Source organism: Macrotis lagotis, chromosome X (genome assembly GCF_037893015.1).
Source record: "Macrotis lagotis isolate mMagLag1 chromosome X, bilby.v1.9.chrom.fasta, whole genome shotgun sequence".
NCBI lineage: Eukaryota > Metazoa > Chordata > Mammalia > Peramelemorphia > Peramelidae > Macrotis > Macrotis lagotis.
In genome coordinates, this window is record NC_133666.1 from 338,585,883 (window position 1) to 338,608,635 (window position 22,753).

Genomic DNA, 22,753 nt, shown 5'->3' on the forward strand with positions numbered 1-22,753 from the left:
TCCAATGCTTCAGAGAAGTTGCTGCTGTCAAAGATTTCTGGACAGAAAGTTAACTATGCTGCCCAAGAAGAAACAGGGACCTTCTGGAACAGGCTGTTTACTCACACCAGGAGTAGATTTAATCAGCTAGCATTCCTTCTTCCTGTTAAAAATCTGTGAAATACTAAAGAGATGCTATCAATGATCTGCATGCTTTTATAATTTTCCCAGCCTCAGCAATTAACCTTGCTTTTAGCAAGAGCCACTGATTCAGTTGACCTTTGGCCTCTCCCTTTGTCTGCTCCTTTTGGATATTACATTTTCCTATGACCTTCAGACTTTGGAACATGGTTTGATCTACTGTTTATATAATTGAAATAAAACAGTCTGTGACCTGTAGCTCTGGGGGTTCCCTTTTGTGAAAGGGCTCTGATTCATATAGATTGGGCTATTAATGAGGGGGCCAACCCTGAAAAGGTCAGTTTTCTCATTTTGTCACCTGGAATGATGCCTTTGGGTAATTCTCCAAGGAAATCTCTAAATCAAAGCTTAGGCAACTGATTATGAATCCTGTCAAGATCTCCTCCAAATGCAGGTAATAGGAGTTCCTTTTAAGGTACTCCTATTTATAGAGCTTCAATTTATTTGTTCCATCACAGTAAATGCTTAAAACACAAAAGTTTCAGATTCCCACATTAACAAATGGGGAATGATGATATTAGCTCTGAAAAAAAGAAACTCCCTCTACACCTCCTCTGCAGCACAAAGTCTTAAGAGAGTTGTCTAAAGCAGAGGTCAACCTCATGACCAGAATCTACAAGTGGTCTGCAAAATACCAGGATGCTGAATCAGTTTAAAATGTAATTAGAAAATGTACCACTTATAATGACAAATGGGAGAATAATATGTGACCCAGATAAAGTTAATGGTTGGCTTTCTAAACCATAATTCAGCCCACTGGGATCTGTTTCTATTTAAATTTGACAACACCAGTCTAAAGACTGAAAAGTTATATAACTTGCAACAGCTCAAACAGCATGTGCTCAGAGTAGCACTTGAACCCATTTCTTCCTGTTCTTGAAGCCAGCTGTCTAGTAATATTGAATATGCTGTAGCAAATAAAGAAACCAATAATTAATTACATTCATTATACTGCTAAGAAAATATTTTGGATATGACCATGATGATGTTTGTCCTTTGTTCTTGAAGAAGACAATGACCTCAGGGAGTGAGGGGGAGGTTCTGGGATGATCTAAACAACTCATAAGATCTGGATATTTTGCCCAGAGTATTCTTTGGACTGTTTTATTTGGTTTTCAAATCTATTTGCTGCAGAATCCCTTTTTCTCCTCTGAGAACTGACCACTTACCACTGAGAATCTGGCACCTGACTGGGAAACTCAACTCCTTGAACTCAGAAGGTATGCAACACAGCTGAAGATGCTTATTTCCAAGCATTTTAGCTGACCTGTGCACAGAAAAGGAAACAAAAAGACATAAGGGATAACTGGGGATTTGGGGCTCTAGTTTTAGACTTGCCTAGACAGGTAATGTTCCTATGTGCTTATAGCTGCCATTGCAACTTCAGGTAGGCACAGTAGCTGAAGGAGATGGGCCATACTTCTTTTACCTCCTTTGCTGAAAGGTCAAGGTAAGATGTGTCTAGATATGTGTCTCAAGAATGAAGGATTCAGAAGAGAGCAAATTGTTCATCTTCCAGTCCTCTTTTTTCATTACTAAAGAATTGACTCCTGTTATGTGGCTGGTCATATTCAATACAATCCCATCACTGATAACAAGTCAGGAATTGCTGCATCATCTCAATTAGGCTGCTAGCCTTCAGCAAGGGATCAGACCACATGCTCAACTCTGTGGAAACTGCCCTAGTCCAGATTATGGGGTTACTCTGATAACTCCCATTACAAATACATAAATAAAACACATCTCTCCCTTATACCCCCTCAGATGAACAAACAATAGCATTGTACAGGACTGCATGAGAAATTGTGATGCATGAATGTCTGTAGGAAAGAAAGAATTTGATTACTGACCCCCCAGATCAATTTATATAGTCTCAGCAAGTCATGTGTTGATATGATAATAAGGTGTTAGTGCTCAGTGATGCTTATACAAAATATAAACAATTCCCTCTGATTAAATTAGAAGGACAAACAGATTGGCTTGGATTATAAATTAGCAGTGATACACACACACACACACACACACACTCTCTCTCTCTCTCTCTCTCTCTCTCTCAAAGCCCTGGAATCGGTCAACAATTCCAGATCTTCAGAGTTAGAGAAGAGCCAAACTTCTTGCTTCTTGAAGTGGAGGAAGGGTTTTTCTTTTCTTCTCCCCCTCTTCCCAAGGGTTCATGGTTTAGAAGTTTTTGAGTCACAGTTGAAGAAATAGAAACATACTTTCCAAACAAATATGAGTACAGAGTACTCAAAACTGCAGTCATCTCCAAGAATTAGAATTTTATGGCAGAGGAGGGAACTGTCCATAAATTCAAAGAGTCAGAACTAGCAATCAAGAGTAAGGTACTAAGAAGGCTACACATGGAGAAAGTGAACACAAAGACCCTTTATGGGTTGTTTTGGCCAACCATTCCTCTGTATATATACCTCACTGCCATTATATTCTATATGTGTAAAGGGCTTTCCCTAGCTACCCAATGGTTCCAAGAGCTCACCTGTTATAAACACGCCTTCCGGGTATCCCCAGGCCCGTTGACCAGCAACAGTCTTGGATTGAAGAGTTTAAGAAGACCAGAAACAAGGAAAGTCTATGCAAGCAGTCTTTACTGCAGCTTGTAGCTGATACATTTTTTGCAGCCTCTCTTTTTCCTGCTCCCTCCTGCCTTTCCTTTAAGCAGTTATCTTGGAGTCTCTGCTCTCTCTCTCTGCCCTTCCCCGGCCCCTACAGGCCCCTTTGCCTTCTCCAGCTCATCCTTGTGCCCCCTTGAATCTGCTTTAGCAGTTCCTGAAGCCCTCAAACATGGAAGAGAAGGTGCCAATCAAGGAGAGCCTTATCAGCATGTTCTGCCTTGAGCCCTGCCCACTGATTCCTGAGTTAATGGGTCCTGGGAGTACTCAAAACAGGCTGGGGCCCTCAGCATTCCCTAAATTCCCATGGTTCCAACATTCTCTTTGATCCCTTGGTCCCATGGGAGCGTGCTTTATACTTGACCTTGGCTTCCTTCAATATGCACTGCATACTTGTGCAAGAATGTACCCTAGATTCATAGGAGAATGTATTAGGTCTTATAGCTACTTTGTTATTTTTGGTGATAATGATGTTGTAACTGTCCAGAAGAGCCTACTGACTCTTGGCACTAAAGACTCCAGCTACTGATACAGCTTGCTGGATTCATAGGTATAAAAGCCCATGCTTATAGATCCCTGCCAGAAGGCCTGGGTTATCTTTTCCTAGTGACCAGTAAGGTCAATGTGCCTCAATTATTAATTCTGCTAGTAGGTCTAAAACTGGAGTAAAAAAGATTTGCATTCAGAGCCTGATACTTATTAGCTTCACGACCATGGGCAAAGTCATTTTATTTCTTCCCCAGTTTCTCAACTATAAAATGGGGATAAAGATAGTACCTATCTCCCAGAGTTGAGAATCAAATGAGATATTTGTAAAAGTCTTGGCAGTTTCCAGCACATAATCCATGCTTCTTGTCTTTTCTTTTTCCTTTTATATCAAAAGTAACAAATTTACCTTTGAATTCCAAAGCTATCTCAATGTTTGCTTAGCTTTTTAATCCATCTAAAGTTAATAGCTTTTATCTCCCAGGGCTGGTGTGAGGATCAAATGAGATAGCTGAATACTTTGAACAATGCTTGTAAGCTCTATAGAAATATTAACTGTTATTATTATTCTCCCATTTGTCATTATAAGTGGTACAAGCACAATACCTGCAAGATGTATGTTGCAGGCACTCACTGGGTATATCACAAGTCTATTTAGTTTTTTCATATACCATCTGGTATATGCCATTCTTCCTTAAGTTGTTTTACTTTATGTGGCATTTTAATGTTCATTATTTATTTAAAAAAAACAAATTGAAGGTTTTTGCCAACCTTCAATAGTCAATTGGCATCATTACTAGGGGCAAACATTTAGTAATTTTTGCAATATTTAAAACTTTTTCATTTTATTATGTCTATTGTGATTACTATTGTAATTGCTTTAGGGTGCCACATACCCAGCAGTGAACTTAATTGACAAATGTGGTGTGTACTGACTGGTTCACAGACTGCAAATTCCCCATCTTTCTTCCTTTCCTCAGGTCTCCCTATTTTCTGAGATATAATAATATTGAAATTAGCTCAGATATTAACCCCACCATGTGTTTAAATGAAGAGTCAGTCAATGTGGTGAACTTCATTGTTTTATTTCAGGAAACTGACACAGCCATCCCAAACTTCAGCAATGCCCCCCCCCCCCCCCAAATCAGTTGGCAGTCATCAACATCAAGGAAACAGTCTTCACCAGCTAAAAGATGCAGCTTTCTGAAGGCTCAGACAATGGTTAGCATTTTTTTGGCAATAAAATATTTTTATTAAGGTATGTTCATTGTTATTTTTAGATATATTATGGTACACTAAATAGACTACTTTTTCATTTTATTATGTCTATTGTGATTACTATTGTAATTGCTTTAGGGTGCCACATAGCCAGCAGTGAACTTAACTGACAAATGTGGTGTGTACTGACTGGTTCACAGACTACAAATTCCCCCATCTTTCTTCCTTTCCTCAGGTCTCCCTATTTTCTGAGATATAATAATATTGAAATTAGCCCAGATATTAACCCCACCATGTGTTTAAATGAAAGGAAGAGTCAATCAATGTGGTGAACTTCATTGTTTTATTTCAGGAAACTGCCACAGCCATCCCAAACTTCAGCAACCCCCAGCCCTCCAAATCAGTTGGCAGTCATCAACATCAAGGAAACAGTCTTCACCAGCTAAAAGATTGCAGCTTTCTGAAGGCTCAGACAATGGTTAGCATTTTTTTGGCAATAAAATATTTTTATTAAGGTATGTTCATTGTTATTTTTAGATATATTATTGTACACTAAATAGACTACAGTTATAAAGTAAATATAATCTTTACATGCCTTGGGAAATAAGAAATTATATGCCTTGCTTTGAGATATTTGCTTTATTGTGGTGTTTGGAATCAAACCTGCAATAACCCTGAGGTATGCTTACAATACCCAATGGCAGCAGAAGCATTTTAATGTCTATGGACTTTAAGAAAACTTAACCAGAAACAGATGTCCTAGTTGCTTTTGTTGAACTCTGATTCCAAACTGCCCATTTTCAGAATTAGTCAGCCAGTATCCTCTCAAGGAAGCCAGAATTCACAAGTAAGCATCCTTTCTGGACTGTTACTCAACTTATACTCACAGGTTCCATTAGGTGTTCAGGGTCCTGGGGGTAACCCTGTGGTTATATACTATTGTATAGCAGGATCCCCCACTTAGATGTTGCCCACTAACAATCTGCCAGCACACTTTTTTTTTTTGCAAGGTTTTGAATTTCACATTTTTCTCCCTCCCTCCCTTCTCCCCCCACTTACAGAAAACAATCTAATATAGATTATTTGTGTAGAACCATGTTAAGCATATATCCATATTAATCATGTTGTGAAAGAAGAATCAAATCAAAAAGAGGAAAAAAAATTAGAGGGAAAAAAACACTGCATAAAACATGTAAAACTTGAAGATTGTAAGCTTGGGTCTGCATTTAACTCCACAGCTCTTTCTCTGGTTATGGATAGTCATTTCCAGCATGAGTCTTTTAGAATTGCCTTTGATTATTCTACTGCTGAAATGAGCAAATCCATCATGGTTGCTGATCATGCAATGTTGCCATTACTGTAAAATTTTCTGCTCCCTTCGCTCAGCATCACATCCTGTAAGTCATTCCATGCTTCTCTACAGTATGACCATTTTTGGTTTCTTATAGAACAATAGTATTCATGTATCATAACTTGTTAAGCATTTCCCCAGTTGACGAGCATCCCCTCAAATTCTAATTCTTTGCTATTACAAAAAAAGCTGCTATGAATATTTTGGAACATGAAGGACTTTTCCCATTTTTATGCTATCTTCTGATACAAGCTTATTTATTCTATCCTCTCTTTTTTCCTGTCCCTCCTCAAAATCATGTTGTATCTGACTGTCCTTCCTCTCCTCCATCCCCTATGCCCCAGGTCCCCTTTTCTCCCATCCCTTTCCTCTTCCTTTTTTTCCTCTAGGACAAGATAGACTTTTATACCCAATTGAGTGTGTATGTGATTTTCTCTCTGAGCCACTTCTGATGAGAATGAGGGCTCATTCACTCCCCCTTCATCTTCCCCACTTCCACTCACTTGCAAAAGCTTTTTCTTGCCTTTTAGGTGAAATGCCAGCTTATTCTACCTCTTCTCTTTCTCCCAGTACATTCTTTTCTTTCCCACTAACTCCATCAATATTTTACCTTCCTATTCAGTTCTCTCCTATGCCATGTCTATACATGCTCCTTTTAACTGCCCTAATAAATAAATGTGAAGGGTCATATGAGTTAACAGTATCTTCTTCCCATGCACGAATATAAACAGTTCAACATCATTAAACCCTCATAATTTGCCCTTTCCATTCACCCTCTCTATGTTTTACCTGTACTTGGAAGATCAAATTATCTGTTCAGCTCTGGTTGTTTCAACAGAAAAGTTTGAATGTTCCCAATTTCATTGAATGTCCATCTTTTCCCCTGAAAGCAGATGCTCAATGCTGCTGGATAGCTGATTCTCGGTTGTAATCCAAGCTCTTTTGCCTTCCAAAATATCATATTCCAAGCCCAGGAATCCTTAATGTAGAAGCTGCTAAATCTTGTGTTACCCTGACTGTAGCTCCATGACAACTGAATTGTTTCTTTCTAATTTTAATATTTTCTCTTTGGCTTAGGAGTTCTGGAATTTGTCTATAATATTCCTGGGAGTTTTCATTTTGGGATCTCTTTCAGGAGATGAGTGGATTCACTCAATTTCTATTTTACCCTCTGCTTCTAGGATATAGGATAATTTTCCTGGATTATTTCTTTAAAATAAAGTCTAACCCTTTTCTTGGTCATGACTTTCAGGTAGCCCAGTAATTTTTAAATGATCTATCTTGGCTCTTTTCCAGGTCTGTTCTTTTTCCCACGAGATAGTTCATATTTTCTTCTATTTTTTCATTCTTTTGATTTTGTTTTATTGTTTCTTGAATTCTCACAAAGTAACCAGATTCCCTTTAGCTCCATTTTACATTTGAAGGAATTATTTTCTTTAGAGAGCTTTGGTATCTCCTTTTCTTCAGGCCAATTTTGCTTTTTTAAGGCACTATTTTCTTGCTTGACCTTTTGGACTGCTTTTGTCATTTGACCTAAACTAGTTTTTAACAAATTGCTTTCTTTTAAAAAAAAATTATTTTCATTCATATGCACATGTATTTTTAAGTTACAAAATTCGCTTCCACCCTCCCTTCCCACTTCCTTCCCCTCACTCGGTCTAGCATTAAAATACATATTCTGATAAACATATTTACAAATTAATAATTTCTGGTATAAGGAATTCAGATTAAGGGAAAGAGATATATAAGAGATAATTTTTATAGTGTTCATCAGATTAGAGTGTGTGCGTGTGCGTGTGTGTGTTTTGTTTTTCTTCCTCTGGATGGGGATAATAAAGTCCATAGCCAGTAAAACATAGTGGAGAGGAACTGTTTCCATCAAGGTTTCATCTCATAATGTTATTGTTGATGTGTACATTGTTCTCTTGGTTCTTCCTTATACTCCCTTCTCTCAGCATCAGATTCCATAAGTCATTCCATGCATCTCTTGAGTCTGACCATTTATGGTTTCTTATAGAACAATATTATTCCATATTATCATTTAGCCATTCCTCAATTGATGGGCATGCCCTCAATTTCCAATTCTTTGCCACCACAAAAAGAGCTGCTATGAATATTTTGAAACTTGTAGATTATTCCCATTTTTAAAATTTCTTCTGGATAGAGAGAGACTAAGAATTGGAATTGCTGGGGCAAAGGAAATGAACAGTTTTATTGTTCCTTGGGCATAGTTCCATATTGCTCTCCAGAAAGGTTGGATTTGTTCATAACCTCACCAATAGTATTTCCCAATCCGCCCACAACCTCTCCAACATTGAACATTTCCCGTTTTGCTCACCTTGGCCAATCTGAGAGGTGTGAAATGATACCTCATTGTTGTTTTAGCATGTTTTCTTTGGTATTTTTGGTATCTTCTTCAACAGCTGCTGATTTGGTTTTCATGATTTTCCTGCATCACTCTCATTCCAATTTTTCCTCCTCCTCTTTTACTTGATTTTCAAAATCTTTTTTGAGCTTTTCCATTCTTTGAGACCAATTCATATTTTCTTGGAGGCTTTGGGTATAGAAGTTTGACCTGTCATCTTCTGTGTGTATTAATCCTCCATAGGGCCAGTCATTTTCTGCGGTCGACTTAATTTTAATTCTGTGTTAAGGTCGGACTCTGCTTCCAAGGTAGAGGACACACTGTACCAAGCTTTTGAGGACTTTTGCAGCTGTTTTTAGGAACAAAGCTCCCCCCTCCCCGAACCTCAATTCCTTCAAGGTCTTATGAAAACATCTGACTGCTCTCTTGGCTTGTGCTCTGATTTATGGATAATCACAAGCACTCCCCTCTGTCCTGGAGCGGTGTGGTGAGTCCAACTACACTATGGCAGTAAATTTCCTTTTCCTATTACTGGGGCCTAGACTAAGGCCTGGAGTTGAGAATCAGCAAAGTCAGAGAGTGTGGCCTCCGGAAAAGATAGCAGATAGACTCTGCACTCTTCCCCAACCCCCTTACCACTCGTGGATTTAGCACTCTGGAAGCAGCTGCTTCCTGGGACAAGTCTACACTAAGGCCTGTGTTGGACTGAACTCCACATTCACTCTGATGTGGTAGAATTTTCCTACTGCCCTTCCAAGTTGTCCTTGGCAATCCCTGGGCTGAGAGGTTCGAAACCACTGTTTCTGCCATGGACCCAGTCGCTCCCAGGGACCCGGGCGTCAAGCTGTTTCTGGGTGGCTGGAGTTGGTTGGCCCTGGTACACCCAGTGTAGCTGGGTTGTGCTGCAGGCCTTTCTAACCCCAGTGTAACAGAGCTCTCCCTCAGATCTTCCAAGTTGTCTTGGACTGGGAAAATGTTTCACTCAGTCTTTCTGTAGGGTGTGCCACACTAGAATTTGGTTTCAGTCATTATTGTAAAGGAATTTGGAGTGGGGGGGGAGCTTGTGGGAACTCCTGTCTCCATTTCCCCATGTTGTTCCCCCTCACACACACACACAGTTGTTAGAAAATGCTTTTAACTCAAATTGTATTATAAGCACTGGGATCAAAGTATTGCCCACCACATAAACCTGGGGTGCCCTTTTTCTATGAAAGATAGGCTTACACCTAAAGAGCAATGATAAGGAGGTACATACAGCACAGGAACTCATAAGTCCCTACAGTACAAGGTGTAGAAGTCCTCTCTGTTTCTAGTTGTCTTCCTGGATTCCCTGGGGCTGTTCCTATCCACAGCCTGACTCTTGACTGCTAGGGGTTAACCATCTCATTGCATCCATGGCTGTGTGACTCTAATCCTGCTGATTCAATAGTTCCTTCCTTTTCAAAATTACATGTGGAAATCAGGGAGGAAAGAGAAATTCCTTCATCCTACTACTACCACCACCTTTGCTTAGAATCCCTCCCTCTCTGGAATTACTGTTCTGTAAGATGCCATTTCTAATGAGGGTGGGGGGAGAGAGAAATTCCCTTTTTTCTTCCCCTGGTTTCCAAGCATTCCCATTCCAAAACTGCTTAGAGCTCTGACTGCCTCTAACTTAGTTCCCTCCCTGAGTCCCTCTAGAGACTAATTCAGAAATAATAAAGGAATAAGGGTGAAGAAACATCTCTAAAGTAAGTTGAATATATATATATATATATATATATATATATATATGTAATATGATTACAACTTGGCTTTCTGTGACTTAGATAACTGAGATGTGTGTGTGTGTGTGTGTGTGTGTCTTATAGACCTTTCCGTTATATACATATCATTATAGTGGTTTTCAGTCAATAACCCCATTTGAAGTTTTCTTTGCAAAGGTACTGGAGTGGTTTGGCCTTTTGTTTTCATTTTACAGATAAAGAAACTGAAGTGATTTACCCAGGGTCACACAAATAGAGTCTTAAGGCCAGATCTGAAGCAGGATGATAGTGCTCTATCCACCCTAGCTGCCTCACATTTTAGTGGTAGTCATTATCCACAACATAGCATTTTCATTTCCCTCAAGCACTTGTAAATATACACAATACATATGGAATGGATATACAGATATGTATACACACACATAGATATACCTCTATTTCTCTATCAATGAGATGTATGGAGTTAATTCACTTAGCTTGTAACTTTTACCATACTTCTGGTGAAAATGTATTGGAAGGTTCTGGTTCATCTAGGGTATTATTTCTACCCTGCTCAACAGGAAAGTTTTCCAAACTCAATGAGTCCATTGAATATGTGGATATACATATATGTCTGCATACAGTCACACACATCCATATGTATGTGTAGAGGATTAATCTCAGACCACAAGATTATGCTTTTTATCCCATTTAGCTAATCTGTAATTTACTCAGCTGACAGAAACACTACTTCCCTCCAATAACAATTCTACATCTTTCTCTGTAAACAAGTCAATTTGATCATACATAGTTTCTTACGGAAAGCCATCAATCCAAAATCCTATAGCCAATTCATTTCCCCATTGACTCCCTTACCTAACCATTCCCATGTCTTTCCCTCCTAATAGAAAGCAAGTTTCTTGAGGGCAAGAATTGTTTATTTTGCATTTGTACCCTCGGCATTTAATAATAATAATGTTACTAACTAACATTTCACGGGGGCCAGGCACACAGCAATTAATAAATGCATTCTCACTGATTTTTATGATAAACGTTTACCTCTTAACGGCTGAGAAAACATTCCACGGACGTCAGAGGCGTCTACACCAAAGGCTCTGAACCGGCTTTGGATGCTGCATCATAAAATGAAAGTTAAGCAAGCCGCCGGCAATTTAAACCGGGCTCTTACTTTCTAAATGAAGAAAGCCGGGATCAATTCGGATACAGAGGAATTAAGCCGGAATTATTAGCGGAGTCAACGTGCTGCATGTGGGCGAACCCTCCACGGATGGGCCCTTCATCCTGCCTGGAGGCGCACTGCGGCCTGGGGTTCCGTCGAGCACACGTTCTGGCCAGATCCGGTCACTCTTTGGCTTTTTTTTGGTTTTTTCCAAGGCAAATGGGGTCGAGGGGCTCGACCGAGGCCCGCGGCCCGGACAGGCGGCGGCAGGCGGCGGCGCGGCACTGGCGGCCGCGGAGGAGGAGGCCGCGCGGAGCCGGAGCGCCACGGCCGCCCGGAGCCGGAGCGCCACGGCCGCCCGGGGAAGCTCCGCGGCCCCGCCCCGCCCCGCCCCGGGGGCCTGGGATAGCGCGCCGCACAGAGATGACGCGCGCGGCCCCGCCCCTCCGAGGGCGCCTGCGCGCCGCCGTGCGCAGCGGATTTAGGAGCCCGGCCCAGAGCCCGCTCGGCGCTGAGTCGCCTCCGCTGCCCGCGGCCAGAGACGGCACGCCCGCGCTGGGGCGCTGGGGGCCGCGGCCGTCCGAGGGCCCTCGCTCCTGTCAGGCGGCAGCGGGGCCGCCTGCGCCCCGGCCGGGGTCCTGACTGGGCCGCGTCGCTCTCCAGGGCGGTGCCCGGGGCTGCGTTTCCCCCCACGGGAACCGGGGCGGCGACTACCACGGGCTCGGGGTGTCGCTCGCCGGCTCCGCGGGGACCTCGGTGCCCGGATGGACTCGCCCGGCCCCGGCGGGAAGCGGCTCCGCAGGCTCCGGCCCGGCAGGCGGCGGCGGCGGCCGCGGCGGCAGCAGCAGCAGCGGCGGCGACGGGAGGCGGCGGCGGCGGCCGCGGCCGCGCCCTGAGGCGGGCGCGCCCGGCCTCCCCCGGCACCATGATGCCCGGGGAGACTCACTCCAAGGCCGCGGGCACGGCCGCGGACGCCTCGGGCTGTCAGGGCTGCTCGGCGCTCCAGCAGGTACCGGCGCGGGCCCTCCCGGGACGGCCGGGGAAGCCACGTGCTGCGTGGGGGCTCGGGCGGGGGCGGCCCCCGGCCCAGACTGGCACTGCCGGGGCTCCGGAGACGCCGCCGGCGCCCGCTGCCCCCGGGGCTGCGACTGTCCCCGGGCGGCCGGCCGCGCCCCCCGCCTCGGCGCCGGTTTGAAGCTCCCTCCGCCGCCGGGCACTCCCCCGGGGAGGTGTGGCCGCGCCCGCGGGCGGGCAGTGCCAGGCGCCGGGGCCCTGCGGACACCCAGCAGGCGCGGCTCGCCCTCACCTGCCCGGCCGCAGGACCGCGCAGCGCCCTGGGGCAGCTGGGAAGACATAGACATGAGCTTTGGGGAACTGCACGGCCCTTGAGCCGGACTTTGCAGAAGGCTCATGATTCCAAGAGGCAGAGGTCGGAAGGGAGGCTCCTGCCAAGGTCATGGGTGGCATCAAGGGGGCCGTATACTTGTTGGAGACCTGCGTGAAGCTGGTTGTGAAGAGCTTTCCCTTACAACTAGACAGGTTTGCCTCTGATGGTCAAACAGGGCGTTCCTGAAAGTTGCCAGTGATGTAGCCAGACCTTTTCTATAAGGTGTCACTTTGGCTGCTTTTCAATTTGTGGTACATAAAAAGATGACCGAGGGAAAAGAAAGGATAAACGGGAAAAGTTTAAGAGCAAAAAATTTTGTTTACAAATTATGTAAACTTCTTAATCATTTTTAAAAGTTGTCTCGGAAGCAGTTAGATGGCACAGTATACTGAGCACACCAGCCCTGGAGTCAAGGCATGAGTTCTAATTTGGCCTCATTCACTTGACACTTTTTTTTTTTAAGATTTTTTGCAAGGCAACGGAGTTAAGTGGCTTGGCCAAAGCCACACAGCTAGTTAATTAGTAAGTAACTGAGGCTGGATTTGAACTCAGGTACTCCTGACTCCAGGGCTGGTGCTCTAACCACTCCACCACCTAGCCACCCCCCACTTGATACTTATTAGCTGTGTAATCCTGGGTAAATCACTTAACCCTGGATTTAAGGGATGGGGGGGAATCGTTTTGATTGACCTGTCTAGGCAAGACAGAGTAGATTTAAAGTTAGAAGAAGCCTTAGGGGCCATCAGATACAACTTACTCATTTTACAGATGAGAAAATAGATTCAGAAAGGTGAAGTGACTTGCTCAAGGTCACACAATAAGCAATAGAGTTGAATTCAACACCTCTGACTCCAAATCTAGGGCTCTTTCCACTGTTCCATGGTGCCAGCTCATGTTTTGCATCAAATATCTTTTCTAGTTGGTTTTTATAATTTTAAATCATATTCAAATAAATACTACCTGTAAGCCACTAGAGATATATAGACAAACCTGGAAGATCACCAGAATTCAAAGCTCAGATAGCACTGGCTGATAAGGCACATATTTTGACTAAGGCTTTTTTTACCAGCTCTAAATTCTGAGCTTATTAAAAATTATATCTTACTGATAAATTTGTATGCATGGCTAATAATACCAGGATAGCACAGTATTTATTTTTAGGAATATTCTGAAATTAGAAGCTTTGTAATATACAGTATCTCATATACACACACACACACACACATATATATATATATATATATATATATATATATATATATATAGTTATTTGGGATTTTAGGATCTGTGGTTTCATCTGGGTGGAAGAGATCCTATTCTGAAAACTTTGGTATAAGAATCAAAGTTTTTTTAATAACTCAGTCTTAAGAGTTATTTAGAACACTGAGAGATTAAGTGACTTACTCATGCCATAGCCACTATGTGCATGCACTATGTTCACTATATACAGCTTCTACATACCTGCACATAGGCCTATTTTAGGAACAGAACTAGACCTTGGTTCTTCCTAATTCTACAACCTCTAACATTGTTGTCGGTATGTTTCTAATAGTGTTGTGCAGTTATATAGAACTTTGCAAAGCACTTGATATGTTATACCTTGTTACATTTTGAAAATATGAGAAACATGCAGTTATTGAATCTGATTTAAAAATTTCAATCTGGAAAGGTTATCAGATTTTTCAGAGATTTTTGAAAGGGATCTCAATATCCATTTCGTATAAATCATACATGATTTTTAAAAAACCTCCTCTGCAACATACCTGAAAATATCTTTTAGTATGTGCTTGAAGGCCCATGAAAGAAAATCCACCTCCTCCCATTTGCATCTAGAATAATTCCATCATATCATGCCTAAATATTTCTCTTTGCAACTTCTCCCCATTGTTCCTAGTTTTCTCACTGGGACCAAGCCTGATTATGTTCTGTATGTCAGTCTTTCAAATACTTGCAACCCCCTCCCCTTCCACTCCCATCTTCCAAGAGTTATCATTTTCTTTATAATATGAACTCCAGGTCCTGGTTGGACTTCTGGACATTCTCTAGCTTATCAATATTCTTTTTAAAATGCAGTGCCTGAAACTAACTTATACTGTTCTAGGTGTGCTCTGACAAGGGCAAAATATAGCAGGGTTATCACCTCCTAGTCCTGCTTCTCAATGTAGTCTCAACTCATCTTATCTTTCTTGGAATGGGTGATTAGTGCTGAAGTTGGTGTAAAAAACACTTGTGAAACCTTGTAGCTAGCTCTATGACCATGTGCAAGACCTTAATCTGAGTGTCAGTGACATAAATTGTGGGTGACTAGAAGAATGGTGGACTGCAACAGTGGGATATTCTCAACAATATTAGGGAAGTTAGAGAATAGGGCTGGACTTCCTGAGTTGAAGATATTTAAGATTCAATTGAAGGTATACAACAAATAGTCAGTTGTAGACTGAGGTCAGCAAGAATTTAGAGCTAAATAGTAAATTTAAGAATCATCAACATAGAGATGATCATTGCTAATGATATCAACCTGTGAAATAGTATAGAGTGAGAAGAAGATGGCTCAGGACAGAACCCTGAACACCCATTGATTGTAGGCATGACTTGGCAGTTTGCGATGTGTGACTAAAGCTCAGTAGAAAGATTAGGATTAGAGCTAGAGTTTGGGGAGTCATTTGCATAGAAATCATCAAGTGAAATGGTATGTGAAAAGAGGAAAAAGGTATAGAGCAGAGTCTTTAAGTACATTGATTATAGAGAGCATGACATAGATGAAAGCGAGCACAGGAAACAGAAAGAGAAGTTGTAGCTAGGGAGAGCCAGGAAAGAGAGAGGACAATGTCTTCAGAAATGCTTAAAATTTCTCCATTTCATGATAGCACCTTTTTTCCCTTAAAGAATTAGCTGGTAGATAATGGGGGGAGGGGTGATTCTGTGATTTTTGTTTATAATACTTGCTCCTTTGCCCTTCAGAATATCATATTTCAAGTCTTAAGATTCTTTAGTGTAGTAGCTAAATTTTGTGTTTCTGACTGTCTCCACAATATTGAATTGTTTCTTTCTGATTGGAAGCTTGGAAATTTGGCCATAATAGTTCTTTGAGGAGGTATTGCCACTCTCAGGACACCTATGTCTATCTGCTTGATGTTATGAGTTGGTCAGCAGTTGATGATGGTGGTGATGAAAAGTCACCTCTTTGTACTTATTTCTTCCTTCATTGAAGCTATTGGAATTGAGCGTCTGAAGCAGGTCTAGTGATATGATACTCTGTATCCAAGACATTGTTTGTCTGTATCATGGTCTGAAGGAATAATAAACGTGGTGATGATTTGACTTTTTCTAAAACATACCAACTCCTGTCTTCCTCAGGGAACCTTGCTGCTTCAGCTAGATTAGGTACTTTATCTTCCTTGTGAGTGTAGAAAAGAGCATGTAGAAATACAGATTATTGATAAATTTCTCAACTCAGGGATGGTAAGATCAATAGGGATGGGAAGCTAGCTCGTGGATAGGTGGGCTCTGGAGTCAGGGGACCCTGAGTTCAAATATGGCCTCAGACACTTACTAATTGCCTAGCTATGTGGCCTTGAGCAAGTCCCTTAACCCCATTGCCTTACATAAAAAAAATAAAAAAGATCAAGTGAGGGTTCTTTAAGGAAGGGATAGCATGGGTTTGTAGTAGGAACAGTGATGAAAGATAAGTGTGAAAATGACAGTGGGCAAAATTTCATGGAGAAGTGAGGAAAAGAAGGCATCAAGACTACCTATAAAAAGGTTTGTCTAGGCAAGGAGAAGGGTCTTTTCTTTGATATAAGAGTGGAGAACAATATGAGAATAGTGTATATTCAGAATCATTGGATTAGTAGGAATTAATTTTGAATAGACTTTAGTACAAGTAATTCTGCATTTAAGACAAAGCCAGAAGAAAATTATGTGGCCTAGCATGTAAGCGTACCTCATTTTAGTGTGCTTTACTTTTATTGAACTTTGCAGATATTGCATTTTTTACAAATTGAAGGCTTGTGGCAGCCCTGCATGGAGAAAGTGAGTTGGTGTCATTTTTCCAGCAGTAGTGCTTACATTGTGTTTCTGTGTCACATTTGGTGATTCTTGCAATATCCCAGGCTTTTTCATTAGCTATAATGATCTGTGATCAGTGATCTTTGATATTTTTCTTGCTATTGTTTGGGGGTACCATACACTGCACCTATGTTGAACATCAAATAAATGAGATATGTTTTTGACTTCTCCATCAAGCAGCTGGCCATTCCCTTATCTTTCTCCCTTTCCTCAGGCTTTTCTTTTTTTTCTAAGATAAAACAGTATTGAAATTAGACCACTTAAAAATTATATGTTGGCTTCTAAATGTTCAAGTGAAAGGAGGAGTCAATTGATAGAGCAAATTGTCTAATTTCAAAAAATTACCACAGTTATTCCAACCTTCAGTAGCCTCCACCCTACTCATTCAGCAGCCGTCATCATGGAGGAGACATCCTCCACCTAAACAAAGATTACAATTTGCTGAAAACGCCGTGTGTCTGTGTGTCTGTGTATTTTAGATATATTATTGCACATATAATAGTACAGTATAGCATAAATATAACATTTATATGCACTGAAAAAACCAAATAATTCCTATGATATTTTCTTTGTTGCGATCGTCTTGAACCAAACCGTTAAGAGCCGTTTTGATTTTGGTTGTCAATATTCTTCCTCCAAACTTAAAATTTAGTTTTATGGTATTTCTGATGTCTTCATCCTTACTTTTTCTTTTTGAATACTTATGCCACCATCCTCTTAAGTCCCCAGTGAAATATTTCTCCACCATCCTTATAGAATGATTGAAAACTGATGCTGTTGTGGATAAATAAGTGATCCCACATGTCCCACACCAGACTGGAAAAAGAAGAATACAAGTTCTTTCACTACAAACTAAAAGCAGACCAGAAGTTCCCCCAAATTTGAAAGGGGTCTGGGATTTTTTTTTTAATTTTTCATCCCTGAAACCATTATAAACAATATTTGCAAAATGAAGTTTGACCTTCAATCCAGTTTCTTAGTGCTATTATAAAAGTATCCATTTTCCTATAGTTGACAATCTATTTTTTAACTTGGGAAAGAGAAACAATGGGTAATATGCTACATCGTAGGAATAGTATGAACAGGTTTTACATGGGTACAGCATTCCCAATAGCCCTTTTCTCTAATTCCCATTACAGTTGAGAGTGGTCAGCAACACCTGGAATGGGCCCTCCCAGGTGGACCGAATTCCATTGGTCCTTAGAAAACTCTTGATGTAGATTGTTAATCTCTGTGGTGGAAGTCATGCAATGAAAAATCCATAGACCCAGGCTGTACTGCATTACTGTTTCATTAAGTTCTTTCAAATTATTTTGTAATTCTTGTATACAAAGAAGCAACTGATATCTCTTTTCCCATCAGTGATGTATAGCTATTATGGAAGGGTGACCAGACAATATTTGAAAAAGAAGGGTATAATTCCCCTCTTCCCCTTATGAGGACTTTATCCCCTTATCATAAAAGTACAGGGTAGATAGGCAAGAAAAATTACTTAGTCTAAGGGTGGAAGAGTATGTCTACAAAGGCTCTACCTTCCTTTAGCTTTTCTATTCATTCTTCTATCTCTACTTCGTTAACTCTTTCAGTGCACTTGTGTTTTGCTTTACTTTCATTGCCCACTTGAACTCATCTCATCTATTCCTAACCATTTACTAGTCTAATATTTCACAGAATGTATGCCATCTACTTTACCTAAACAATTAAAGCCGGCTGAATCATTTCAGAGTAGTTTCAGACCTGTTTATAATCTAGTTTCTTTGTTGCCCTTCAAGAAAGGAGAGAGATTATATTGCTTAATTTTAATCTTCAAACTTTCAAATTCACTGTGACGTTTTAGTGGTTATCATAATTTGGAAATTTATCATCAAGATATTACAGTTTCAAATTTTAGTTCCTAGTTTGTAATATGATATATTTCTAAATACACTGGGAACAAGGATTCTTTCTTATCTTACTGTCTTGTCAGAGGCTTATCTTTTTTACAAACTTTGAAACTCCTCAGAAAAAAAAATACACTTTTCCTTTAATTGATCAGACCACAGGAAGAAGTTAGCAGGATTTACCAAAACACAAACAATTTGATGAGACTGATGCATAAATGTACTTGCCAGCAAAGGATTTCCAACTTATTTCCAACTGAAATTTTAATTAAAAAAAAAAGTCAGCATGCACATAAAATTTCCTAAAAAGCAATCTGAAAGACTTTTAATTTCACAAATGAAAATCTCTTTTAAGGAGCAGAGAGCACTTTCTTTTGGACAGGACATCTCAGGAATATCAGTAGTTCATTGGTGGTGGAGGTGGTGGTGATGGTGGTGGGTGAGGTGTTAAATAACCAAGTCATCAAAAGTGCCAAATTTAGGCTAGAATAATTTATTGACTTTATCTCTTGCAGTTTTAGACCAAATTCCATGAAATTTTATTAATGTACTTTCTTGTAATCTGGAGCTTTTCCCTGGTCTCAAAATATGAGAAACTTTTTTCAGGGAACTTCTTTTACTATGCCACTACTAGATCCGATTATGCTTTTAAGGGGCTTACCACCATTATGGAGGCATTTCTTAGCTTGGAAAAATTGGGGTTGAGATCCAGAGGGGGAGTCCTTCAGGGCAGTTCTCCATGGAGAGGTACCTTAATGCCTTCTAGGAAGTTGCATCTGTTTATTTATTTATTTGTTTGTTCATTTATTTATTTATTTATTTATTTAGGGGGCTTTTGGTAAGGCAAATAGGGTTTAAGTGGCTTGCCCAAGGCCACACAGCTAGGTAATTATTAAGTGTCTGAGACCTGATTTGAACCCAGGTACTCCTGACTCCAGGGCCGGTGCTTTATCCACTACGCCACCTAGCCGCCCCTCTAGGAAGTTCTGAAAGCATGTCTCTTATCCTCCTGGCTGACTTGTCAGTGTTAATGAAATTTATAAAAACTGAAGTAATTAAATCTAGCATATCAATTTATTTGCATTGCATTTAGTTACATAACAAATTAGATCCCTCATTAAGTGCAAGGATACCATTTTGCATTTAACAAAACTTGCTTTTAATCACTAATGAAAACCCAATAGCCTTATATAATCTTAAGTAACCATAGGTTTTTGATTGACTTAGAATGTACAAAATTTATGATTATTTCAAGGATACCCTGGAGTACCCCTCACACCTATCAGATTGACCAAAATGACAGAAAAGGAAAATGATTAATTATTGGAGAGAATGTAGGAACATTTGAGATGCTAATGCCTTGTGAACTGATCCAACCATTCTGGAGAGCAATATGGAATTCTTTCCAAATAAATAAATACCCAACTGCTAGGTCTGTATCCCAAACAGATCATAAAGGGGAAAAAGACCCACATGTACAAAAATATTTATACCATTTCTTTGAAGTGGCAAAGAATTGTAAATTGAGGGAATACTCATCAATTGAGGAACAGCTGAACAAACTGGTGTATGAATGTGATGGAGCACTATTGTTCTGTAAGAAATCATGAGCAAGGGGCGGCTAGGTGGCGTAGTGGATAAAGCACCGGCCTTGGAGTCAGGAGTACCTGGGTTCAAAACCGGTCTCAGACACTTAATAATTACCTAGCTGTGTGGCCTTGGGCAAGCCACTTAACCACATTTGCCTTACCAAAAAAAAAAACGAAAAAAAAAAAGAAATCATGAGCAGCTGGACTTAAGAAAAGCCTGGAAAGACTTGCATGAACTGATGCTGAGTGAAGTGAGCAAAACCAGAAGAACATTGTATGCATTAACAGCAACGTTTTGTAATGATTAACTATCATGAACTTAACTCTTCTCAGCAGTACAATGATCAAAAACAATATTAAAGACTTGTGATGGAAAATACTATCCACCCCCAAAGAAGACATTATAGATTCTGAATGCAAGCCAAAGCATACTATTTTCAATTTTAAAAAATTTGTTGGGGGCGGCTAGGTGACGCAGTGGATAGAACACAGGCCGTGGAGTCAGGAGTACATGGGTTCAAATCCGGTCTCAGACACTTAATTACCTAGCTGTGTGGCCTTGGGCAAGCCACTTAACCACATTTGCCTTACAAAAAAAAACCGAAAAAAAAAAAAAAGAAATCATGAGCAGCTGGACTTAAGAAAAGCCTGGAAAGACTTGCATGAACTGATGCTGAGTGAAGTGAGCAGAACCAGAAGAACATTGTATGCATTAACAGCAACGTTTTGTAATGATTAATTATCATGAACTCAACTCTTCTCAGCAGTACAATGATCAAAAACAATATTAAAGACTTGTGATGGAAAATACTATCCACCCCCCAAAGAAGACATTATAGATTCTGAATGCAAGTCAAAGCATACTATTTTCAATTTTAAAAAATTTGTTGGGGGCGGCTAGGTGGCGCAGTAGATAGAACACAGGCCGTGGAGTCAGGAGTACCTGGGTTCAAATCCGGTCTCAGACACTTAATAATTACCTAGCTGTGTGGCCTTGGGCAAGCCACTTAACCCCATTACCTTGCGAAACCTAATAAAAAAATTTTTGTTTTATGTTTTATGTAGTTATTTTCCTCTCATTGTTTTCCCCCTTTGTTCTTATTTCTTCTTTCATAAAATGACTAAGATGGAAAAGTGTTTAGCATAATTTTATACATGGAACTCAAAATCATACCAAAAATGAATATTAAAAAACTAACTTTGCATGTAGTTAAAAATAAATTTAGTAAAAAAGGAATATTTTGGTGCATCTGTGGTTATTGCCAAAACCTATCATGACAAACAGAATGTCTTGTGTTCATCACCTGCCCCCCCTTCCCAAAATTATATCAACACATTCCCCATAATCTTGTTATTTATAGCAAAATAATTTTCTACCAACCTCCCTTCCAACCCTCTTTCCTTTGCAGCAAACTAAAAGTTGTACATGTACTTTTGTTTTTAACATACTTACATATTAGTCATTTTCTAACAGAGTATTTTTTGATTTGTTAAATGGTCTGTGTGGTCGTTTTTTTATTTCTAAATTCTGGACCCGTTTTGACCTTATTTTGATATAGAGTATGAGATGTTGGTCTCTGCCTGATTTTGCTATACTATTTTCTAGTTTTCCAAACAGTTTTTGTTGAATAGTGAAGCTAATGTTTTGGGGTTTGTCAAACAGTAGATTACTTTGGTCATTTACTGCTATTTCTTTTGTACCTATTCTATCCACTAGTAGATTTTTCTATTTCTTAACCAATATCAGGCAGTATTAAAGAATGCCCTTTAGATCAGGTACAACTAAGCTACCTTCCTTTGCATGTTTTTTCATCACTTCCCTTGATATTGTTGATCTTGCTACAGATAAATTTTGTAGCTAATTTTTCTAGCTCTTTAAATAGTTTTTTGGTAGTTTGGTACTGTATAAGTAATTTGTGTAGAATTATCATTTTTATTATATTAGTTCAGCCTAACCATGAACAGTTAATGTTTTTTCCAGTTATTTAGATCTGACTTAATTTGTGTGAAAAGTATTTTGTAATTGTGTTCTTAAAGTTTCTGCATTTGTGTTGGGAAGTAAATGACTACAGTTATTTTAAATGGAATCTCTCTTGCCCTTGAGCTTTGTTATTCACATATAGAAATGCTGATGTGGGTTTATTTTATAATTTTGCTTTTTTGCTGAAATTGTTCATTGCTTCTAGTTTTTAGTTGACGTTTCTAGGGTTCTCTAAGTATACTATCAGATCATCTGCAAAATGTAAGTTTTGTTTCCTCATTGCCAATTCTAATTTCTTCTATTTCTTTTTCTTCTTGTTCTTGCTAAAGCTAACATTTCCAATAATGTGGAATAGTGGTGGTGATAATGACCATATTTATTTCTCCCCTGATCTTATTGGAAAGCTCTTAATTTTCCCCATTACACATAATGTTGCTGATGGTTTTTTAGATAGAACCTGCTTATTATTTTAAGGAAAACCCCATTTGTTCCTATATTCTCTAGTGTTTTTTTTTAATAGGAATGGATGCATTTTGTCAAAGGCTTTTTCAGCCTTTTTTTGAGTTAATCATATGATTTGTTGGTATTGTTTATTGATATGTTCAATTATATTGAGCGTTTTCCTATTATTGAACCATCTCTATCTACCTAGTATGAATCTTACATGATTATGGTATATTTTTGTTGTATTAACTTGTATTCTCTTTGCTAAAATTT

At 40.0% G+C, this 22,753-nt stretch overlaps 1 protein-coding gene across 1 annotated transcript in view; it reads left to right on the forward strand.

Annotated features, from left to right (window-relative positions):
* The first annotated feature begins 12,056 nt into the window (after positions 1 to 12,056).
* Positions 12,057 to 22,753, forward strand: part of ICE1 (interactor of little elongation complex ELL subunit 1) — an 82,958-nt gene continuing 72,261 nt past the window's right edge. Inside the window, exon 1 of the mRNA XM_074205254.1 lies at positions 12,057 to 12,140. Within this exon, the coding sequence (XP_074061355.1) occupies positions 12,057 to 12,140 (84 nt within the window). The remainder of the gene's footprint in view (positions 12,141 to 22,753) is intronic.